Here is a 23,101-nt window from a genome sequence, read left to right on the forward strand (position 1 = left end):
GGGCAGACAGCACTCTCGTGATGACCATGCTGGGTTCTAGGAGGCTCGGTCACGCACTGGTGGGTGTGGTCTGGGTAAGCCTCAACCTCCTGGGCCTGTGCAATGGGAATAATTGTGGTAAGGATGACATGAGGGCTTAGCTGCTGAGAATGGTGCCCAGGGCTTAACAAACATTAGAAATCATTCTTCTGTATAAACCTCTGCTCTATTCAGGACCAAGAGAGCAATCATGGTCACAGGTACAATGACAGTTCAGGTTCTGGGTAGGATTTGATGTGGAGGAGAGAGAAAGCCAGGGACAGAGCAAGAAAACCCTCCAGCTATAAGACAGAGAAGAAGCTGTGAAGACCACAGGGAGTGGGGAGCAGGGAGTGTCCCCCGCCACTCTGCCCTTAAAGACTTGCTGCAGCCATGTCCAAGATCTCCGGCCCCTCCAGGGATCCAGAGGTTAGGAAATGTCCCGGAGAAACAAGCCTCCAATCCCAGCCATACCTGGGCTTCAGGGGCCGTCTGGGTAGACCCGGAAACTTCCCTCCTCAGGAAACAAAGACAAAGCTCCTTTACTGTGCCTTGCTCCTTCCTCTTAAAAGCAAGGCTGTTCTGTTTGTGGCTGCATCGCTGGTGTCTGAGACAGAGCAGGCCTCCAGAAAGACTGAATGAGTTAATGAATGAATGTACATTTCTGACAGGCTGAATCAATACCCGACTCCATCTTTGGAAACAGTGACTAGAGATGCAGTTTTGGGCCCTTGTTTTCTTCAGGAGGAAATTCTAAAAATGCCTCCCAGGTCAGAGGTGGCATTCAGCCAGCTGGGTCACACATACCGGCTTCCCTTCTGGCTGCAAGGACTTCCCTGTCTCAGGATGGAGCAACGGGTACAATGACTTCACACAGCGTCTCTGGCCAATCTCTGGCTCCCGGTGCTCTGATTTACAAGGGACCCAAATAATCTCACTGTTTAAAAGCAGCGGCTGTGGGGCGGGGGCCCCTTGTCATGTACAAAGCTGTCATCTGGAGCCAGGCTCAAGCAAGGGCTTTGTGAGAGGAACCGAGCTGTCTTGTGTAACGAAGGTCACTGCTGTGCAGAACGCCCACGCCAAGCTCACCAGGGGCTGCTCTGCACCAGGCCTGATGGGGTTGCGGCTGCAGTACGAGCATACGAGTCTTCCTGGGCAGCAGTGACAAAGGCGTGGGCATCAGGCGTGGGCCCCGGGTCCTTCTTTGTTCCAACCTGTGCTGGGAGTAGAGAGAAGGAGGACGAGAGACACCACTTCTCTCAAGGTTGGAAGGGAAGCCAGTTCCAGACATGAGACCCGGTCCTGGGGGCTGAAGTTTTCATCCAGGTTAACTTGCAGCTCAGAGCCGGGGGGTCTCCTAGCAACCTCTCCATTGGCTGGCCCGAGTCTTCCTGGCGCAGCCAAGGAAGTGCTCTGCTACTGTGTAGGGGCTGAGAATAGCAACTCGGGGATGACGACCGGTCCTGTCCCCTTGGGCAAGTTACCTAACTTATTAGGCCTCAGTTTCCTCCTCTGTCAACTAGGGGAAACGATACTGCCTACTTCACGGGATGGTTTTGAAGATTAAATGAGTATCTCCATGCAAAGAACTCAGAACACTGCCTGATATAAAAACACTCAATAAATGTCAGCCATTCGACGATCACTGAGACCAGGATCTGCCTCCCGTCCCCAAATTTTGATTATAGAAAAAAATGTACTGAGTTTACAACTAATTTTCATTTTATTCTTTACGTATTTTTTCCACAAGGAATAAATCTCTTTCCCGCTGAAGAAAAGCCATTTAAACTTCTCAGAAGACAAGACACCACTGATGGGACCCTAAAAGCCAGAACCGGCAGAGTAACTGCCAAAGAAGGTTCTAGAAGGTGGGTCTGCCCTTATCCAAGACTATCACAGCATGAATCTGCTTTACAAGTGCCCATAGGTCAGGAGGTGTCATACTTTCCTAGAAGAGCCCCATAAATCCCAACATGTCAGTGACAAAGAAAAGACTTCCTGTCTAGACACTGAAATGCTTATAATTAAAATGAAGACTTAGGAGGCTGGGAGAGGGAGAGGCAAAGCAAGCGGCTTGAAACACAGCTCACACGAAAACAATCTCTCACCTCACCACCCAGGGATGTAACAGGCTGGCATATTTCCTTAGGGTCTGACAGTAGTTTTAAAACCAACTGCAATGGCCTTTCTGGTATTATCACAAGCAATGCTGATGAGGTGGTGGGTGCCCAGCGAAGGGTAGGCAGCTGTGAGCTGGGGAGTGAACTCTCCACCACGCAGAGTCTCCTTGGTGAGGCGAGGGAGGGCGGTAATCTGGAAAACCCTCTGGGTGGTTCTCCCAGGGAACAAGGGACCTGATGAATAAGGACTCTAGTGTTTTCTTCCACTTTGGCAATAGCAGGAGAGCAGGTATAATGCAATCCCGGCCATTAACGGGGGAGAAAGTACTACAAGACACAAGTATTCATTACAGAGAGTAAAAAAGAAATAAAAACCGACCGCCTGGCTCCCGGCAGCCACACTGCAGGTAGTGTGAAGAGCAGACAGGGTGCCTGAGGGCAATGTCCCGGCCATCTTCCCCCTAACTGTGTGAGCCAGGGAACTGTGTGAGTCAGGCTGTTCTCCTAACAGGAAGGACTGCTGGGTTTTTCTTAGAAGGGCACCTGGCTTGTTCCTGGCATGTGCCCAGAGACCTGCTGGTAATGCCTGGCTGAAGGCTGCTTAAGACAGGGACGTGATCTGCTTTGTGCTCCCCTGTCTCCCAGGCTCAGCGCATAGTAGGCACATGTGTATGAAAAGAATCATCTTCCGTCACAAGGACGGCACATGTTCCTGCCATTCCCCACTCTCTCCCCAGGGCTGAACACAGCGTCTGGCACAGAGCAGAGGCAGAATAAATTGTTTTTTGGAATGATTTACTGTGTGGGGTCAAAGGCTCCTGAATAGTCCACGTTCAATTAACTCATGCAGTTTAAGATCTCCCCCCTGCCCCCAACCCGCCCTCCAGAACCCTCAGAGCCCAGAACCCCAGGCTCTGGACAAACAGGTCTGGGCACTAGACTTGCTAAGGCCAACTGTACAATTTCTGAGTTTCCAGCCCAGCCAGCTGTCTGACAGGTACTTCACACAAAATCTTCTCTTTGAAATAGCCCTAAGCCTGCCAGTCTGCAGAGATGGGAACAGGAAATGGAAAATCACCCGGTCCTCCCTCACTGTGCTGGAACACTGAAGCCCCGAGCCCAGATTTGCACAACGTGGCCCTCACGTGACAGACCACCTTTCTCAGTCTGCCCTGGGCTGTGTAGCCACCGAGCAGAAGGTGCACCATGCACACTGCAGCAGCTTTTCAGAGGAAACGATCAACAACTGTCACATTTAAGTGCACATGTGCAATGTAAGACCTAGTCTGATTTCTGAAATGTGAAACCATGGCTGAGAGGAAATGTCATATTCCTCCGGGGCACTCTTGCATGAGACGCAAGGAGCTGTTAAATTATCTCCTGCACGGGGGCAGCCATATTTCCTTACAGATTTAGGTTTCATCCTGTGAGTACATCCCATGCTTTGTCCAAAATACACCCCTGAGAAAGGCCACCTGGAAAACCGACCCCTTTGTAGGCACTGCTTACAATTAGTGCTTGGAGGTGGTGAGCTGGTGGGCTTAACCTCCGCAGGCAGGAAGCTGGTGCCTCCTTCATCCTTTTTGCCAGGAGGGATTAAGACTGCTTTCAAGTTTCCAAAATCTCCAACTGGGCGACCCCATCCTACTCCACTGCCCTGCTGTCAAAGAAGCTGCTTCCCAGAAGCAACAGTTGCCAAACAATCAAAGCAGAGGGAGGGTAAAAGGAGGGAGGCAGGGGTGACTGAGGGGGAATGAAGGCGATTTACTGGGAGAAAGAGAGGCCTCTCTTAGAATCTTAGATGACCAGCGCACAAGTGTCCAGCAAGCAATGGCTTTTACTGGTACCTGCCCTAAAAGATGTGCCTAATGATTTCCGGCTAAAGGAGCATTCAAAGCAATTGGTCTGGGAACTCATTCCTCATCTGGACATCCTGAAAGGACAAGGCAGAAAGGTGGAATGCAAATGTGCACCCCATTGAGGGGCATAGAAGAAAAGCCACAAGTGGACTCTGGTGAGGGCCCAGGATGAAGGACGGACATTGCCTCTCTACTGATAGTTTGTTGTTTAGGTGGAAGGCTGGTTCCAAAGGCTCACGCAAATGAAATTCAATTTAATGAAAAAGGGATCTTGTTTGCAGTTAGGTTTTGTTAAAACCTCTGCAAGGCAATTTTGCACTATTTATCAAAATCTTAAATGCACACGTCATTTGACCAAAACAATCCCACCTCTGGGAATTTATCTCACAGACATATTCACTCCTGTACATGTACAAAGACACAGGGAAAAGGACAGTTGTCATATCATGTATAGCAGTGAAAAAAACAGATGTCAATCTAACTGTCCATTGTCAAAGGACTCATTTAAACAGATGGCAAGGTTTATAATACGGGAGACTCTGCAGTCAGTAAAAAGAGTAAGGTAAATCCACATGGACTGATGGGAAAGATATTCCCGAACATACACCGAAGAAAGCATCTTTGGCATTAATCCACTTGTGTAAATATGTAGTCGATTCTAATTATTCACAATTATTAAGTTAAAGTCACTGCAGACATTGAATTAGTGAATACTGAACCACACTCCTAGGGGAAAGTATAAGGTTAGGGTCCCGTGAGCTTCTGATCACAATCAATCACTACATAACCTTGTTTTGTGTACATCTGTGTAATATTTTGTTGATTCATTATCTGAAATTCATAGCCAACAGCATTATATTAGTAACTCATGCCTGAACAAAGCTTATCTGACAGAAATATTTTCTCCAAAAGGCACACACAGCCTTCTCGCACTGGGGATAGCACTAGATAGCATCTCCGCACTATGGTTGGGGGCCATTTTAAACAGCAAAATCCCCAACAAGCCAACAAGTGGGAAAACATGGAAAAGGACACTGGATTTACGTACGAGAGCTGAAATAAGAAGGCCGAGAATTGCCTTGTTCCATCTTCGCTGGAGACATGCATGCAGGGCAGCTCACACGGCTGCTCGGCATACGTCTGTGAACGACTGCAAAAGTTCTGTGAGCCCTGAGTTGGGGCTACAAATAAATTTCAGTTGAGTAAGTGAATTCGGAAGTACGGAATGTTTGAATCATGAGGATTGACGGTATGTTGGCATAAGCTCAGAGCATTGCTAGAAAATATACCAGATCAATTTTGGAAGAAGACACCTGTTCCCACAAGTTACCTCTAGAGAGGGGGATGGACAGACATGAGATGGAGAGAAAAAGAACAGAAAAGGGAGGCAGGGAGAGACTCTGGCAATGTTGTTTACTGGGCAGCTTCTTTGAGTGTAATCTGATTCCTTTTTGCCACCTTGTAAATGAAAACGAGTTTATTTTCCCAATTATGAAAACACATAAGTACGTCTAGGTCCGGAAGGGTACACACCAGACTGTGGGAACCGGACTATGGGTTTGGGGAGAAGCTAATTCTTACACTAGGTACTTCGGTACCTTTTGGATTTTTTACAATCAAAATGTATCTCATACTTCTTGCATCCTAATAATAAGGTCTTACATGTAAGGACATGCTACCCTATTGAAAAGGTCACTGCGGTGGCCTTTCAGGCTTTTTCTCCCACCCTCCCTCCTTCCTCTTGCTCTTTCATGCTCTGGGGCTAAGGACTCAATGCACAATCATCTCTGAACAGCCAACAACCAGGCAAAAGCAAAACTCCAAGTTTCCTCAAAAAGTTCATCATAGAATCATCATATGACCAGCAATCCCAATTAGGTTTATACCCAAAGGAAGTGAAAAAATGGTGTTCAAATACAACAGGTACCCAAACGTTCACAGCAGCACTAATCGTAATAGTCAAAAGGTAAAAACAACCCAAATGTCCATCAACAGATGAAATGGAAATAAATGTGGTGCAGCCATACAATGGAATACTCAGCCGTGATGAGAACTGAAGTACTGATCGTGCTACAACGTGAATGGACCTAGAGAACATTAAGTGAAAGAAGGCAGACACAAAAGGCCACACATTATATGATTCTTTTGATATGAAATATCCAGAAGAGGCAAATCCATAGGGGCAGAAAACATATTAGTGGTTGCAGGAAGTTGGGGTGGGAAGGAAGGGGAAATGCCTGCTTAATGAGTAGGAGGGTTCCTTCTGGGGTTATACACATTTCTGTTAGCAGTAAGGAACGAAGCTACTGTCTGTCACCAGGATGATGATGATGTCACTCTGTCCAAGCCGATTCACCTGGAAGTCGTGGGGTTTCCATGTTTTCAAACAGTCCTTTTAAATTAAGTATCACCAACAAAAAGGCAGTTGAGGGTGGGGTGCTGCTGTATAAGATGAAAGATTAAAGGAGGGTGACTCTGCTTATTTATAGTATATTTACAGCTAGACTATATGTAGACTCTGTCCTGTGTTAAGTAGGAAATGCAAACAATTACCTCGGTCATAGAGAGACAATGGGGCGGCTTTGTCACTGGTTCACCATAGAACAACCTACAAGCTCTTGCTTTTCCCACCTCCTTCCAAGGGCCTGCAGACATGGGTCCTGGCTGGACCCGTTTTATGGGGAAAATGGGGCTGTACGTAGGCGAAAAGGTTCCATCTGTGCAAAAGGCTCTTATCTGGAAGCAGCTCTCAAAACCTAAGAACTGACAGGTGGGGGCAAGAGGAACTCGCTCTTATCTATCTGGGAATTATTGGGTATGGAATTAGCAGAACTTCAGACTTCCTTGTGGCTGACAGTCGGCATGGGGAGAGGGGAGGGAGGAATGAATAGGATTTCAGGCTGTCATGGAAACTTTTCTTTCCTTGGGTCCCTGAGCATATGGCAGGTGTCCTGAAACCTCCAGTCCTGCCCCGAGGCTGGCTGCTGGACCTCAGACATGTGGGAGGGGGAATCTGCGTCTCTATCTGCAAGACCCCCTCCCTCCCCAGCAGAAGCACAAAGGACTCTCCAGTGTGTGCCTCACGTCCCAGCGCCCCAGACAGACGCTGGGGGAGAGCCTCCGTGGCCCCATGGAAATCTAAGTCCCCTGCCCCCAGTGGCCTCGATGCAGCCCACAGATCACAGACAGCAGCAGGGCAAAGGCCACGGGGCAGGCTTCTCCTGAAACGCGATGCCCGTTCTGCCTTCCGCTGACGGGATGTCTTGCAAGCCCTACATCTCTTCCCAAGACCAAAGAGAGCTGCATGTTGATTTGGGACTTTGAAGTAGCAAGCAGGCTGGACTCTCAGCAAGACTGGTTTGTCTGTGTCACATGGGAAATCCAGCTGGTCCAAGGTAGAGAAAATCACAAATTGGGAGGCAACAAACCCAAAGCAGCCAAAGGGCTTGTAAATAACAGCAGGTGGAGGTGCCAGGGTGGCAAACAAGACAGAATTTGGACAAGTCTAAAGCTTCTGGAACTAGGTGATCATGCCTGTGGGGGGAAGGGTCATGGCAGTGTGCCAGGAGCAGACAAAGCCACGGGAGAAAATGGGCCCGTCTTCTTGCAGCATCAGTGGGACTCAAGGATGGGGAGGCGGGGTGAACGTATAATAAAATAGAACCATAACATATTGTGGAGGAGACAGTAAAATCTGATTGAATTTTAAGGAGAAAATACTAGATGTCAAGGAAATGTCACGATGGCTGCTGGCCACTCTGGGGTATTCCACTCTTCTGCATTAAGGGCTACCGTGTTTCCCCCGAAAATAAGACCTAGCCGGACCATCAGCTCTAAAGCGTCTTTTGGAGCAAAAATTAATATAAGACCCGGTCTTATTTTACTAAAAGACCAGATCTTATATAAGATAAGACCCGCTCTTATATTAATTTTTGCTCCAAAAGATGCATTAGAGCTGGTGGTCTGGCTAGGTTTTATTTTCAGGGAAACACGGTACTTGGAGAAGCGTGGGAGCCCAGCTCTAAAGGAATCCCCTGCTCCATTCCTTTAGCACATAAATATTTTTTTGAGGTCTTACTATGTGCTGGGCTCCCTTCCCTCCCTGAAACTCGCTGTTTAGTGGGGGATGTGTGTTAATTAAAAGCACACAACACCATGGGACTGTATATCAGGGAGAGCTTACCTGCAGAGCACAGCGGGGGAAGGCTTTCTTGGGGGTGCCAGCCTGAGTGACACTTACACAGGACCAGACAAGCAGGCAGAGGAAACGGAAATCCCTAGGCAGAGTGAACAGTATGTGCAAAGTTCTGTGACCAGAGGAAGCTTGGCTGGAATTCAGGGAATGAAGAGGGGAAAGGCCAGAGGTGAGAGAGGCAGGACCTTGACTGCTGGCCTTTATCTTAAGAATGCTGGTAAACCAGAGGGTGATTTTAAATGGCACAGTGGCACGGCAGAATTGTGTTTTAAGCAGAATACCCGAGCAGCAGCACATTCATGTAGTAAACCCTCCCAATGCAGACAGATGGTCAAAGCTATGCTGTGTTTTCAGTGAGGCGTCTTTGGAAGATGCAAGCCCCGAGAGGGCTGTACCCAGGACTGCTGACTACATAATAGGTCCTGCTTAGGCCCCAATCAAGCAGTCACATTTCTAAACACCTTTAAGAACAGTGGTTGCTAGGGTTCCCCCCTCTTCCAGCACATTCAGAGGTCCCACACCAGGAAGCAGGGGACACAGGGTTAAGTGCACAGGTTCTGACACCATGCAGTTCTGGGCTCAAATCTTGCCTGCTATATCCTAGCTGGGTGACCCACGGCAAGTTTCTTAACCTGTCTGTGCCTCAGTAAAATGGGAGTACTAAAAGCATCGGTCTCCTAGGGTCACTGAGTGGCTTCATGACGATCAATCTTTTAGAGCTGGGCTCCCACACTTCTCCAAGTACTGTGTTTCCCCGAAAATAAGACCTAGCCAGACCATCAGCTCTAATGCGTCTTTTGGAGCAAAAATTAATATAAGAGCGGGTCTTATATAAGACCCGGTCTTATTTTACTATAAGACAAATGCTTTTAGTACTCCCATTGCCAGGTATATTAGAGATGCTAATGTTGATTATTATTAATAACATGAGTTTGGACCCCGCTAAGGATGAACACGGACGACTGCAGAGATGTACCATGATTTGGGAGCACCTGGGCTCACTGAGGAGGAGGAGGCAGCCTAGGGAAGAGAGGACACGATTTCTACGTACTTGCGAGTAGGAGGCAGGAGACCGCCATGGCGTACAGTTGCTTGGAAGTGGTGATGTTATAGCGATCCAAGAAGTGGTCCAGCAGGTAGACGGCCAGGTGCCGGGCTGTGGGGCAGAGCTGGCAGTGGCTGCTCAGCAGGGTCAAGACGTCAACGAAGAACCGGCGGCTCTTCAGGAGTGGGGAGTGGGCTCGGAAGGCAGGCAGCTTCAGTTCCTGGAACAGGAAGGGCACAGGGGCGGGGGGTCAGGGCGGCCTCCTCAGAGCCTCCAATGGCTAGAAAAACGAGAGGTGGGAGGTTGCCTGATGGCTGGTTAGGGGGTACCGATACCCTCCATATCCTGTTCACGCTCCTTCAAGTCCCAGGATGGCAGCCCGTCTATTCCAGATTCTCCTGGGCCGTCTCCCATCTACCCTCGCTCAGCACCAGCTTGTAAAGTGTCACCTAAATGATGACAGAGGCAGGTGAAGGAGACCATCGGCTCCATTCCCGGGAAAAGGCTGACTACTGGAGATTACAGAATGTAGGAGACCCACATCCAAATTCTGGTTCTATTACCCAACCAAGATGTGCTACCGTTGTCACCTGCCTTCACCTTTGTTTCCTTCTCAGCAGATGAGGATTAAATGAAAAACGAATGGAAAGCACCTAGCACATGGTAACTTCTCAGGGTCCACAGTTTAATTCCCCTGCAGATGGGTTGGGAGAGCCAAAACAAATTCATTGTCAAAAAGTTGTTAAAATCATAGTACAAAGAACTCCCAAATACCTTCACCCAGATCCATTAGTTGTTTACACTTTCTTTTGTCTCTCTGCCTGCACATATACTTTTTTCTAAAAGGTCGACATCATACATTCCCCCAGGAGGCGACTTTTACCTTGCAATTTATATACTGCCATATTATCTGAATTTATTTATCTAACACAAGAAAGACTAAGAGAAATAGCAAACCAACTAAGATTATAACAGGAAAACTTTTCTTACATATCTACCATATTTACAACTTAACCAAAGCAGACCAGAAACTATTTATTTAGGAATTGTCTTAGTAATGTTCTGTCAAATGAAGAAACTAAAGAGAAAAAAATTGAGGAAAAAGAGCAAAGGAGAAGCTAGCAGAAAAGCAATTGTGAGAGCTCACTGATAGCAGGTTCATTGGGAGATGAGATTAAAATAAATTGGTGCCCTTTCTCTGTATAATGGGACTTTACTTAGGTAGCAAGAGCTCTGGGACTAGGAGATAGCTGTTCGTTCATTCATTCAGCCATTCATTCAACAGATACTAATTCATTCATATCGTTCAGTAGGTATCAAGTACCTTCTACCCATCAGGCATTATTCTAAGCACTAGGGATACAACTGGTATAAGATAGACACAGACCTAAATGTAAGATTAAAACGACAAAACTCTTGGAAGGAAACAGCAAATCTTTATGACTTTAGATTAGGCAATAGTTTATTCTCTATAATACCAAAAGCAAAAGCAACGAAAGGAAAAGTAGCTAAGCTGGACTTCAAAATTAAACTCTTCCATGCTTCAAAAAGACAGCATCGAGAAAGTGAAAAGACAACCCACAGAATGGGAGAAAATGTTTGGAAAGCATGTATCCATGAGATTGTATTCTGAATATATAAAAAACTCTTACAATTCAACAATAAAAAAGTAAACAATCTAATTTAAAAAACGGGCAAAGGACTGAATAGATATTTTTCCAAAGAAGATACAGAAATAGCCAATAAGCACATGAAACGATGTTCGATGTTACTAATCATTAGGGAAATGCAAGTCAAAACCACAATGAGACATCACTTCACACTCACTAGGATGGCTATTATAGAAACAAAACCAGAAAATAAACAAGTGTTGGTGAGGGTCAGGACAAATTAGAAACTGCATACACTGCTGGTGGGAAAATAAAATGGTGCAACCACTGTGGAAAACAGTTCCTCAAAACGAGAAATGTAGAGTTATCATATGACCCAGCAATTCCAATCCTTGGTATAGACCCAAGAGAAATGGGTATATGCCCACACAAAAACGTGGATACGAATGTTCATAGCAACATTTTCATAATAATATCAAAAGGGAAACAACCCAAATGCCCATCAAACGATGAATGGATAAACAAAACGTAGTACATACTCGTATATCCACACAATAGAATATTAGGCCATGAAAAGGCATGAAGTACCGATACATGTTACAACGTGGATGAACCTTAGTGAAAAAAAGTGATGCTTAGTGATGATGCTTAGTGAAAAAAAAGCCAGTCATAAAAGGCCTCCTATTGTATGATTCCATTTATGTGCAATGTCCAGTATAGGCAATTCCATACAAACAGAAAGTAGGTTAGTGGTTGCTGGGGACTAGAGGTAGAGGTTAACGGGGTGGGGGGTGGGGGGGTGACTGCTAACGGATGCGGGATCTCCTTTCGGGATCATGAAAATATTCTGAAATTAGATAGCGTTGATGTTGCACTACTCTGTGAATACACTAAAAGCCACTGAACTGTATACTTCAAAAGGATGAATTTTATGGTATGTGAATTATATCTCAATAAAGCTGTTATTAAAATATACGATGGACACATCACCCACGCTCATGGAGTTTATGGCCAGTAGGAAAGAGAGAGAAGGCGATCAAATACAAATAAGACAAATATAGAATTCCACACTGATCAACACCAGGAAGGAAAGCTGCGGGCGGTGAGAGCCCCAGCTTCTCTCAAGGCAGGGCTGTCTGTCTTGTGAAAGTGGAGCTGAGATTTCATGCCGGGATCCCTTTTCTTCTGGCTTGTGCCCCCACAGAGCCTGAGGCCAGGACCCAGCTCCTGTGGGAGCCCCAGAGCTTTGCTCCTGGAAGGTGCTCAAAGCCTGAATAAATTAGTTCCTCTCCCTTATGTTTACATATGAAGAAAATGAATTTGAAAAAGTCCTGTAACCCCAGGGCTTTACTTAACAAGCAACAGAGCTGAGACTAAAAGACTTTTTTTTGAGACTAAAAGACTTTTAATGCAGCCTTTTTTTCAACTTTTTTTTTTTTTTTTAAATCATGGAGAAGAGCTTTTACCCCCAGTTTAACTTCTTGAAGGAAAAGACCTGTCTGCTTGGTGTATTCTTCATCATCATTATTTGATGGATGTATGCGGCCACCATGGGACTTTAAACTTCTTGAGGGCGGGGTCTCATCCTTGTTTTCTCACCACCCTGGTGTGACTAGAACCTGGTCTGGTGCCCAATAACTAATCGGTGAAGACATGAAGGGAGGAAGAGGGAGAGGGAGGAGAGAAGGCCTGACATGAAGTGGTGATACAGAGCGCCCTGGGCCCACAGAGGAAGGTGTGACCATCCGTAGAGGGTAGCAGGTCAGTGAGGACTTCAAAGAGAAGAGAGCTGTCTAGACAAGTTTTGGAAGGACGTCTAGGAACTGACCTGCTGAAGATGAAGGAAGAATGCTCAGCAGGAAAAACAGCACCTGCAAAGCCACACAGGTGTCGGTGCCCCATCCGGGGAATCTAGAGTGCTCGGAACAGCCAGACAAGTGGGGTATGTCTGGACAAAGCAGGCTGGGAGGGTGGGCAGGGTCCCAGCTTTTATGCCCTGCTAAGATATCTGGCCTGCGCTGGGGGCAATGGGGAGCCACTGAAGGGTTTACAGGAGGGCGTCGATGTGGGCACAGTGGCCATGCATGAAGATCTCTTGGCCAGCCTGCTCCCAGGCTATGGCCAGACAGCTGGCCGTATGTGGAGCTGCAGCTCCCTGTGACAGCGGCTCCCCTCGCCATCCTCCAGGAGGCCCCGCCAGCTTTCAGGCTACTTGTGTATTTCCTCTAAGCCCTCAGGCTCCAGGGCTCTAGGGCTCTTGACAAGAAAAAAACACAATCACAGATCCTTGGTGTTCGGTAAGCAGCAGCTACCGGAAATTAGCCAAGAGAACTTTGGCCGGGGCTGCACTGCTCTCATCAAGGCAGTTCAAAGCCCCAAAACGCAAGTCAGATATGTAACCTCCTGACTTTCCTCCCTGCTCAGTGCAGCGAAGCTTAACTCCTCCTAGATTTCCCTTTGTGCCAACGGGGAGAAGACAGTTCAAAGCAACACACTATACTGTTTTCCTGAAAATAAGACCTAGCCGGACAATCAGCTCTAATGCGTCTTTTGGAGCAAAAATTAATATAAGACCTGGTATTATTTTACTATAGTATAAGACCAGGTCTTTAATATAATATAAATATAATAAATATAACATAATATAATGTAATGTAATGTAATATAATATAATACCAGATTTTATTTTACTATAGACCGGGTCTTATATTAATTTTTGCTCCAAAAGACGCACTAGAGCTGATTGTCTGGCTAGGTCTTATTTTCGGGGAAACACAGTAGGTCTTTCCTCCGTACACTTCCCTCTGTAGGTCTGCGGGCTTGCGCAGATTCTCACAGGAAGCCATCGGGGCATAAAAGAAAAAGTTGTAGACTTTGGAACAGGTAACAACAATGCATGTCAAATATGAGTTAGCTAACCGGGCTTCCAGGAAAAGGCTAGTCTCAAAGGTGGGAGGATTCTGAAAGCTAGAACGGCCGCTCGCAATGCTCTTCATCCCCGTTTCTGCTGTCCCTCAGATATTGGCTTAAATGTCCTTCCTAAGAGAGGTTTTCTCAAGCCCTCCTCATTCCAAATCAGGTGCCCCTTGTTTTCTCTCTTACCACGCTGTTCTTCATGAGCAAATATTTACTTCTTTATGTGTCTCTCCCTGCTAAACTCTAGCTCCGTGGAGCAGGGGCCATGCCCATTTTGTCTATACCCTTTGCCCAGGGCCCAGGATGTTCCTGGCACAGAGGCAGGTGCTCAGAAAATATTTGCAAGAGTAAAAAAGAATGACTAGCCATGAAAAGGCATGGAGGAAACTGAAATGCGTATTACTCAGTGAAAGAAGCCAATCTGAAAAGGCTACAAACTGTATGATTCCAACCATAGGACATTCTGGAAAAGGCAAAACAACGGAGACAGTAAAAAGGTCAGTGGTTGCTGGGGGTTGGGGGGCAGGATGAATAGACAGAGCACAGAAGATTTTCAGGGAGTGAAACTTCTCTGAATGATACTATAATGGGGCACACTTGTCCTTACACATTTGTCCAAACCCACGGAATGTGAGCACCGAAAGTGAACCCTAATGTAAACTATGGACTTTGGGTGACAATGATGTGTCCATGTAGCTTCATCAGTTGTAAAAAAGGTACCCCTCGTGTGAGGATGCTGATAACGGGTGAGGCTGGCAGGTGTGGGGGGGAGGGCGTATATATATGGGAAACCTCTGTCCCTTCTGCTCAATACTGCTGTGAACCTAAAACTGCTTAAAAAACTAAGTCTACCAAAAGGAAAAAAAAAGAATGACTACAAGGATGTCCCTCTCTGTACCAAATACACGCCTCCCCTGACATATGGAGGAGCAGCTCCGCAGAGACTGTGAAGTCAGGCAGTTCTGGGGTAGAAGATCAACCCCACTGTTTCCTAACCTTGGGCATGTGAATTCTGAACCCCAGTGTCCTCATCTGGAAAATGGGGGTCACACCACCATACATGTAAATTATTTTAGACACTTACAGTACTCAGCAAGCGTTAGTGGCCTTTTTCTCAAACTGGCCAATCAGACTTCAGACAAGTTGAGCTTTTTTGCCTCTGTCTGGCTCTGAGGAACCTGCTTTGTACGGGGGAATTCAGCTTTCTACCTGATGTTTTTATAGCTGGGCTGGGAGCCTGTGCGGGAAAGGCACCCTGGTTATACCGAGTTCTTCTCTGCAGAGCTCCCAAGCCACACAGAATAAGGAGCTGAGTCTCAGCTTCTTCTCGGCCCTGGGACAAGCGCAATCCTTCAGCAAATGAACAACAATGTGGGACGCCAGCAAGCCTGCCCTGTTTGGTTTGAGAGTTCAGCTGATTACTTCCCTAACCCAATTAGGGGGAAAGGCATTCATTACAAGGGCTCGAAGGAGCCGCATTCCCCCCACGCACTCTTGACCTGGGTCAGCGTGAAGGCCACAGCAACCAGGGGCATGAAGCAGCCCTGGTCTGCTGAGCTGCCTGGATTCCAGAAACAACAGAGCAGCCTGCGAGGGGCACAGCCTGTAAAGCTCTCCCAGATTAGACAGGCACTTGGCAGGCACGCTGGCAGCAGCCAGTGGGCGGAAAGGGGGCAGGAACCCAGCCAGGCAGGGTGGCCTTCCTCTCGCAGGGCCAGGGGCAGCATCAGTATGACCAGCAGAAAGGCCGTGGGGAGGGCACAGATGAAGAGGGGCGGAGGGGCAGGCAGAGGCTTCCTGAACCTCCCTCCCCGGATGCTGGCTCTTTATCACCTGAGGGGGACAGGAGAGCACATGCACCTTGTGTCTAGAGAGGAGCAGATGACCAGGCAGGGAACAGGGACAGATGGTCAATATGGAGTTCCGGGGGCGGGGGACGGGGGGGGAATCCATCTTACAAAAACCTGCTTTTGTTATCCCAGTAGTTTATTTTATTTTTAAAAATCACAACAGGCTAGAAAAAAGACTCTTAGATAACACACCAAATGTTAACAGTGGTTATCTCAGAGGGCTGGGATTTCTGGTGATTTTTACTCTCATGCTTTTCAATACTGTCTGGATTTTTGAAAAACACGCAATAGTTAACCAGTTTGTTATTTCTATTATGGTGTTTCCCGTTTGAAAGGAAAAAACATGGAGGGACTAGATACTTACTATATTAAGGCCCGACTCAAAATACATCCTTGAGAATTCCCTGGCTACCACACATCATCGCTTTGAAAAAATAAACCCTTTGATAATCACATCCATGGCAGCCCACTTCATCCTCACAAGACACAAAAGACCCACCAAGGTCCTAGCACAAAATGGTATTTTTCTTTTTACTAATTATAAATGTGTTCTCTGGCAAATTTTCAAAAGAACAACAAATATCACGTACAATGCCTCATGCACGATAGAGAGAAGCACGACTACATCCCACGTCCCCTTTAGACAGCAATGGAAATGAGGTTTGCAATGGCTGCCTACTGTTGCACTGTAAGGCTGTGCCGTGACTTTACCAGACCCCCGTTTTGGACATCTGGGCCATTTCTCTTTCGTCTGGACATCCATCAGCACCCACGTGCAGTCCCACAGTCAGCAGTTACTGTTGACTGAAGTGCTTGTTTATTAATGGTCCTTCTTGCTCCTCTAGAATGTGATATCTGTCGGGAGGGGGAACCCCTTCTCTCTTCTGGTTCTGGCTGTACCTCTGGTATCCGGCACATAGTTCGGGCTACTGAGTATGTGATGGAGTGTATTGTTTGATGAACACAGGTGCGACCTGAGCAAACACCAACGGGAGGACCCTCTCTCTGCCTGTGGCCTGCTATGCCCCCCTTCCCCTAGGTCTCCCTTACCTCACCCTGCATCCTTCTCTAGGGTAACCAACAGGATGTGGGGACCTGCCCCCCTGAGAAGGAAACCCTAGCATTTCTAAGACCAGAGGAGCCATTCAAAGGGAAAGGAACGTGGTGAATGTCAAGACAGGCTTGAGTGCTTTAGAAACCACTCTTCTTGCTGCCCAAGATCTCGCCTGGGGTTTCCAGAGCAGAAAAGAGGATTATCTGAGAGGGACTGAACTCTGAGAAAGGCCAAAGATAAGACAATCAAAGATATGACCCACATGAAACCCCAAACTGAGCTACATACAGAGGTGGCGGGGCTGCTTGGACAGGCTCCTGAAGAGTCCAGGTGAATATCCTGTCTCTGCTGCACCTTATGACTCTTGCCATGCTGACTTTGGCAGAGGTGGCAACCACTCCACACCTGTGCTGGACTCAGAAGTGCCTGGGAACACGAGCCAGGCCAGCCCAAGTGCAGTTAGAAAGACCTCCGAGCCCACAGCCAGGACTGCTGGGCAGGGACCCTGGGCTGTCACTGTTGCAAAAAAAACTCAGTGTGTGCTTTTCACACACAGGCTCTGCCGGCTCTTTGAGGCTAACCTCAGAGGTGTCTGAAGGTCACGTGTATTGTAAAAGTTCAGCCAGTCACCCCTGGCTTTTCATATTAGGGGAGGTAGGGAAGGGAAGTCTTCATTTTTTTTTTTTTTTTTTTATTTTTTTATTTTTTAACTTTTATTTTATTATTATATTAGTTTCAGGTTCACAAAACAACACAATGATTAGACATATATACCCCTCACAAAGTATAACTCCCCTAATCTATTATCCCTTTGACATCATATAAAGCTGTTACAATACAATACCATCGAATATATTGCTCTACTTTTAAAATCCTAAGGAAATTTCATACTGTTTTTCATAGTGGTGATACCAGTTTACTTTCCCATCAATGGTGTACAAATCTTCACTTTGGGAAGTCTTCATTTTAACTCTTGGTGCCCTGCACCGTGTAATTTTCTAATTGCTTTACGATTAACCTACTCATCCTTCGGATGTCAGCTTAAAAGTCACTTCTGCAAAGAGTGTCCTCTGGTACTTCCCAAGCATCAAGGACTTTCCATCATCCATCCATCTATCCATCCATCCATCATCCATCCATCCATCCATCCATCCATCCATCCATCCATCCATCCATCCATCTGTCCAACCATCCGCTTTTACTGTTCTTCACCCCTTGACTGTAAACATCATGGGGGCAGGGACTGGTTCATCGTGTTCAGCAGCTCTGTGACCCCAATACCTGACACAAAAGAGGTGCTCAATAAATACCCAACTCCCCAAATTTGGGCAATGGCAAATACTTGAAAAAGTAAGAAAAAATGATTTGCTCCTGACCTTACGTTGAATATAACTACTCATCATAATGAGCAATTCTAAATACTCATGAAGACCAGGGAGGAGGCACAGGAAGCTTGGGGTGCTGAATTCCATTGGAAAGGGAAAGCACTTCCTTGCTTTGGGGTGGCATGTGCCTTAGTCTACCTAATAGCAATAGAGGATTACTAAGGAGGAATCAGGTCAGTATTACCAGAGGGCTAGAAGCTTCAAGAATTATGAATTATGCACTCTATACTCAGTCATTTCAAAGGCAATGTTCCCCAATGTGTGTTCTATGACACCCCAGTCCCAAGATATACTCCCTGAAGGAAAGGGTTCTGTGGGCCATTAGTTTGGGAAACACTGATACTACATTGCTTCTTCCTAAAACGAATCATATATTAGCCCATTAGAGGCCCTGAATTACTTGTTCAGGAAAAAACTTATATAGTTTTGGGAAACTCTAGGTTAAATTTATTTATCCACAGACAATCACCCCCCCACACACACACTTCTGGGGAGTCAGAGTAACAATACCCCAGAGAGCTTGTTCTGGGAAATGGTGCTTTACGGTGCTGGCAGCTCGGCACTGGTGCACTGGGGAAAACTGAACCCCAGTGCATCCTCTGGCAAAAATCCCTGGCACAATGCCTAATACTTGAGTGATTCTAAACCAAGAGGTTTACTGAAAAGCTCACTGAGATTAAAAGCCATAGCTTCCACCTGCAGAACTGCCCTGGTAAGAACCTCCACACAGCCATGGTATTAGGAGCCTAGGACAGGCACGAGAGGCTGCAGACGGCAGCTCACAGAAGCCCCAGGCAGTCAAGTGCTGGGTGCCCTGCCTTGAGGGGGTCCAGGGACTGAATGCAAGATTAAATCCCTTCACCCTGCCCCATCCCATTTACTCATTTATATATTATATATATTATATAAAAATAATTTTGGAAGCTCTCAATTCTCTGTAAACACTGACCTCCTTCCTTCTTGGGAACCCCATGTTGCTACTGGGTAGAATGAGGCACATAACACCCCAAGGCAACGACAGGCTTGTCTTTCCCCCTGGAATTCAGCTCCCTGAGTTTCCTGTACCTCCCCTCTGGTCTTCATGAGTATTTGGAATTGCTCATTATGGTGAAAAGTTTTATACACCCTTCTGTTTTATATCTATATCTATATCTCTATATATATCTATATAGATATATATATAGATATCTATAATTTGAAAGCACACACACACGAGCACGCATGTTTTCCTGAACTCGCCAGCCACTGTCTTCCATGCATTTTGTCCTCTCATCCTCCAACAGGCCCACCAGCATCCCAGTGTCCCAGACAAGGACAGCTCAGAGAGGCTGAGCAACCTGCTTCAGGTCACCCGATTAATAAATGACGGATCTGAATCTGGGTTTTCTGACACCATGCTCTTAATGCTATGTTTTGGGGCCACCACAGGATAGTTTAGGTTTGTGTTTTCCTTCCAAAATGATGTTATATTTAACCAATTATAAAATACCTAATCACAATAGAAATTTTAGAAAATACAGATGAGTACAAAGAACATTAAAATCACCAGCAATCCAACCAGGAGGAGATCATTTTGAGTACAGTATGTGCCCTTCCTGTCTTCTCTGTATATCCTGACCCCCACTTTTCTCTCTCAAAGGACTATCACCTCCCTGACCGCTGTGACTGTAACTCAATTTAGGTTCTCCACCCCAGCACCCCCCACCCTGAGGTGGGCCCAGGCAGAGAGACGACCACTAGCATTAGTACCTAGGAAACCGAGGCACAGAAGTCCAAAGGCCAAGGTCACATTACAGGTTGGTGGCAAATCATGGACTCGGACATGGGAGGGTCTGGCCAGTCCCTCAGGGGTGGGACACAGCTTTGAGTGTGACATGTACTTCATAAATAGTGCAAGGTACAGAGCAGGGTTGAGCTGTTCTCCCACACTAGCCACCGAAAGAAAACCACTGTGTTCTCCTCTGCGTGTCCCACCATGCTCATCCTTACTGGGGCCCTCTGCTTGCTTCCTAAGGGAAGCTGGGCCTCCATGCACTGGGCCAGCTGCTTGGGAAACAGCTCCAGGGGTTGAGTCTGAGTCTGCCTGAGAACAAAGAGTAGCAAGCAGTGAAGTAACACCATGGGTAACCGAGGGGACCAACAGGAAGTGGAGACTTGCAAATTGAAAGGGAAAAAGAAAGGGGAGGGGGCGAGTAGGTTCTTCAGAGGCCTGCCTCTGAGAGTAAGAGAATACACACCACCACCACCACCACCACCACCGAGAGTACACACCACCACCGACCCGGGAGGCCCTGCGAGGCCAGAAAATCATCTTCCTTCCCCTCACCATCCCGTTGCTTCATACACCCAAGGAGGCATTTTCGGTAAAGAATCAACATCTCTGCAGGAACACTATTTCAACATTGTTGAGAGGGTGGCCAGTGACATCCCCCCCTTGCTGACTTCTGGCCTCTAGCTTCCTTCCAGCAGTGAGGAAGGTCACCGTCAGCCACCACTCCTCTCACTGGCCCCCTGAACTCAGCAAATGGCAGAGGGACCAGCTCTGGACACAACCCCTCATTCCCAGGAGCCAAGGCCACTGCCCTTCCAAGCATACCCAGCATTAGGCCTGGCTATAGCTGCTGGGCATCCAACTGCAGCCAAAGACATGTCTGCCCACCCCTCGGTGGGCGCTTCCTACCCCTGCCACTGAACCCTCCCAAAGCCCCCACCGACGACACTCATGGCGTTTTTATAACCCCCGCCCCCAAGTTCTTCACTTTGGCAACTTGCTAACATGACCACACACCTCACACCTTCTGGCTGTGGGTGCCCCTCATTCTCCTATGTCCTCCATGATCTAGGGGCAGGTGTCACCTTCCATACATCCCCTGGGTGTCTGTAACAGGTCCCACCCTTGGATCTCTCTGTCTTTCCTTGTAGGTTACCATCCCTAAACTGTGGCCTCAAAAGCTCTTTGTTCCACACGTCCAGTTTCCTTCTGATGGATTCTCCCAGGCCCCTTGACCCTAACATGCAGCTCGAAACCGGTCAGTAAAGTAACCACTACCACCATCAACCACCCTAGTCACCCCTGCTGATCCACAGTGGGGTTTCTGCAACTGGGGTCAGTTGACCACAGGCATTGGGATCTCCTGGGAATTTATTGAAAATGGAGGCTTCCTCCCTGTACTGAATTGGATAGTGACCCCCTCTAAAACTCATGTCTCCCCAGAACCTAAGAATGTCACCTCATTTGGAAATAGGGTCTTTACAGATACAATCAAATTAAAACGAGGGCCTATTGGATTACCACTGGCCCTAATCCAACGGCTGATGTCCTTATTAAAAGAGAAAACAGAGACACACAGACAGAGGAAAGACGAGGCGAGGCTGGAGACAGGGAGAAGGCCATGTGAAGATGGAGGCAGAGAACGGAGTGTTGCAGCTACAAGCCAAGGAACGCCAAGGATCGCTAGGACCCAACAGATGCTAGAAGAGGCAAGAAAGGATCCTCCCCACAGCCGCTGAAGAGCTCCCCTCCCCATGGCCCTGATTTTGAACTTCTAGCCTCCAGAACTGGGAGAGAATAAACTTCGGTTGTTTTAAGCCACCCAGTTTGAGGCGGCCTGAGAAATCTAGTACAATCCCCGTTTCCTGACTTACTGCATGAAGCAGAGTTCTTGGGCACGGAGCTAGGCCCCTATCTGCATTTTATAAGCCCTTCCTTTGAGCCTGACGCTTAACTATAAGCTCCGTGAACGTAGAGAATTTCGTTTCGTTCACCACTTACAGTCACGCGTCACTTCATGACGAGGATTCCTTCTGAGAAACGCGTCGTTAGGCAATTCTGTCGTGCGGACATCCTAGCGTGCACTTATACACACCTAGATGGCACAGCTGACTACACACCTCGGCTACAGGTAGAGCCTACTGCTCCCAGGCTACAAGCCTGTACAGCATGTCACTGTACGGAATACTGTAGACAGCTGTAACACAATGTTAAGTGTGAACCTAAACATAGTTAAACATGGAAAAGGCGCAGTAAAAATAGGGTATAATAGATAAATGGTACATCTGTACAGGGCGCTTACCATGAATGGAGCGTGCAGGACTGGAGGTTGTTCTGGGTGAGTCAGGGAGTGACTGGTGAGTGAATATGAAGCCTAGGGCACGACTGTACACGACGGTAGACTTCAGAAACACGGTCCCACAAGCCCTTACATTGAAAATATTGAGAAGAAACTGACTGGGTAAGGCGTAAATCACCGTAATAATGATGGTCAGGAGCGAGTGAAAGGCCTGAGGATCAGTAGGAATGAGAAATCAAGAGAGGAAGGTAAAGAAACATAAGGGATTGTCACGGCAATGTGATTCCAGCTATCGCATGTTGGAGCAGTGGTCAGATTAAGGAACTTTGTTATGCAAATTCATAAAAAAGAGGTGTTTACCACGGAGAGGGTATAGAATTGTGGACTCAATATTTTGACTTTGCAAATTTGGTTTTGGGTCCATGGACCCAGTCTGGCACGAAGGGCTCTCTTTGGCACCAAATTGATGAGAGAAATAAAATCCATGCTTTACGTCATTACAACCTGAAAATATCTCCAAAGTGCAGGGACAGGCTGGCTCCACACCACCACTTTATTAAAATGGCAGTGGTCCTTAATTCTTGTGAAGGTCGCTCCTGTGGATCTGGGTCCTTATAAAGGACCTCAGGTCCTCAACAAAGAACTTACAGCAATGTCCTCTGAAGACCACAGAGATAGATCTGGAAGGGCTGTAGCACCCTCGGAACATGTAGTGCTGGGGGGCGAGGGGGTGAAGCTCCTCTGTGCTGAGACACTTCAGAGGCTGACCGATGGGGATGTAATCTCTACACTCAAAATTAAGGCGCTGTGAGTGAGGGGGACTCCACTGCCAAGCCCCACAAATATTGCTCCTGTCAGAGAAAGAACAAAATCCTCCTAGACAATATAGCCTTCCATTTCTTACAGGAAATTCGGGTCCATTTTAATTTTATGGGACCGCTGTTGTACATGCAGTCTGCTGTTGACCGAAACGTCATTA

General features: G+C 47.1%; 1 protein-coding gene across 3 annotated transcripts in view; it reads right to left on the reverse strand.

Annotated features, from left to right (window-relative positions):
• Window positions 1-23,101, reverse strand: part of CCNJL (cyclin J like) — a 44,824-nt gene that overhangs the window by 11,016 nt on the left and 10,707 nt on the right. For all 3 annotated transcript variants that reach the window (XM_019740662.3, XM_074313863.2, XM_019740653.3), the window contains exon 3: window positions 9,244-9,457. In XM_019740662.3, the coding sequence (XP_019596221.1) occupies window positions 9,244-9,457 (214 nt within the window). The remainder of the gene's footprint in view (window positions 1-9,243; window positions 9,458-23,101) is intronic.

This window comes from Rhinolophus sinicus, chromosome 5 (assembly GCF_057876585.1).
Source record: "Rhinolophus sinicus isolate RSI-liver-muscle chromosome 5, RSI-T2T, whole genome shotgun sequence".
In the NCBI taxonomy this organism is placed as follows: domain Eukaryota; kingdom Metazoa; phylum Chordata; class Mammalia; order Chiroptera; family Rhinolophidae; genus Rhinolophus; species Rhinolophus sinicus.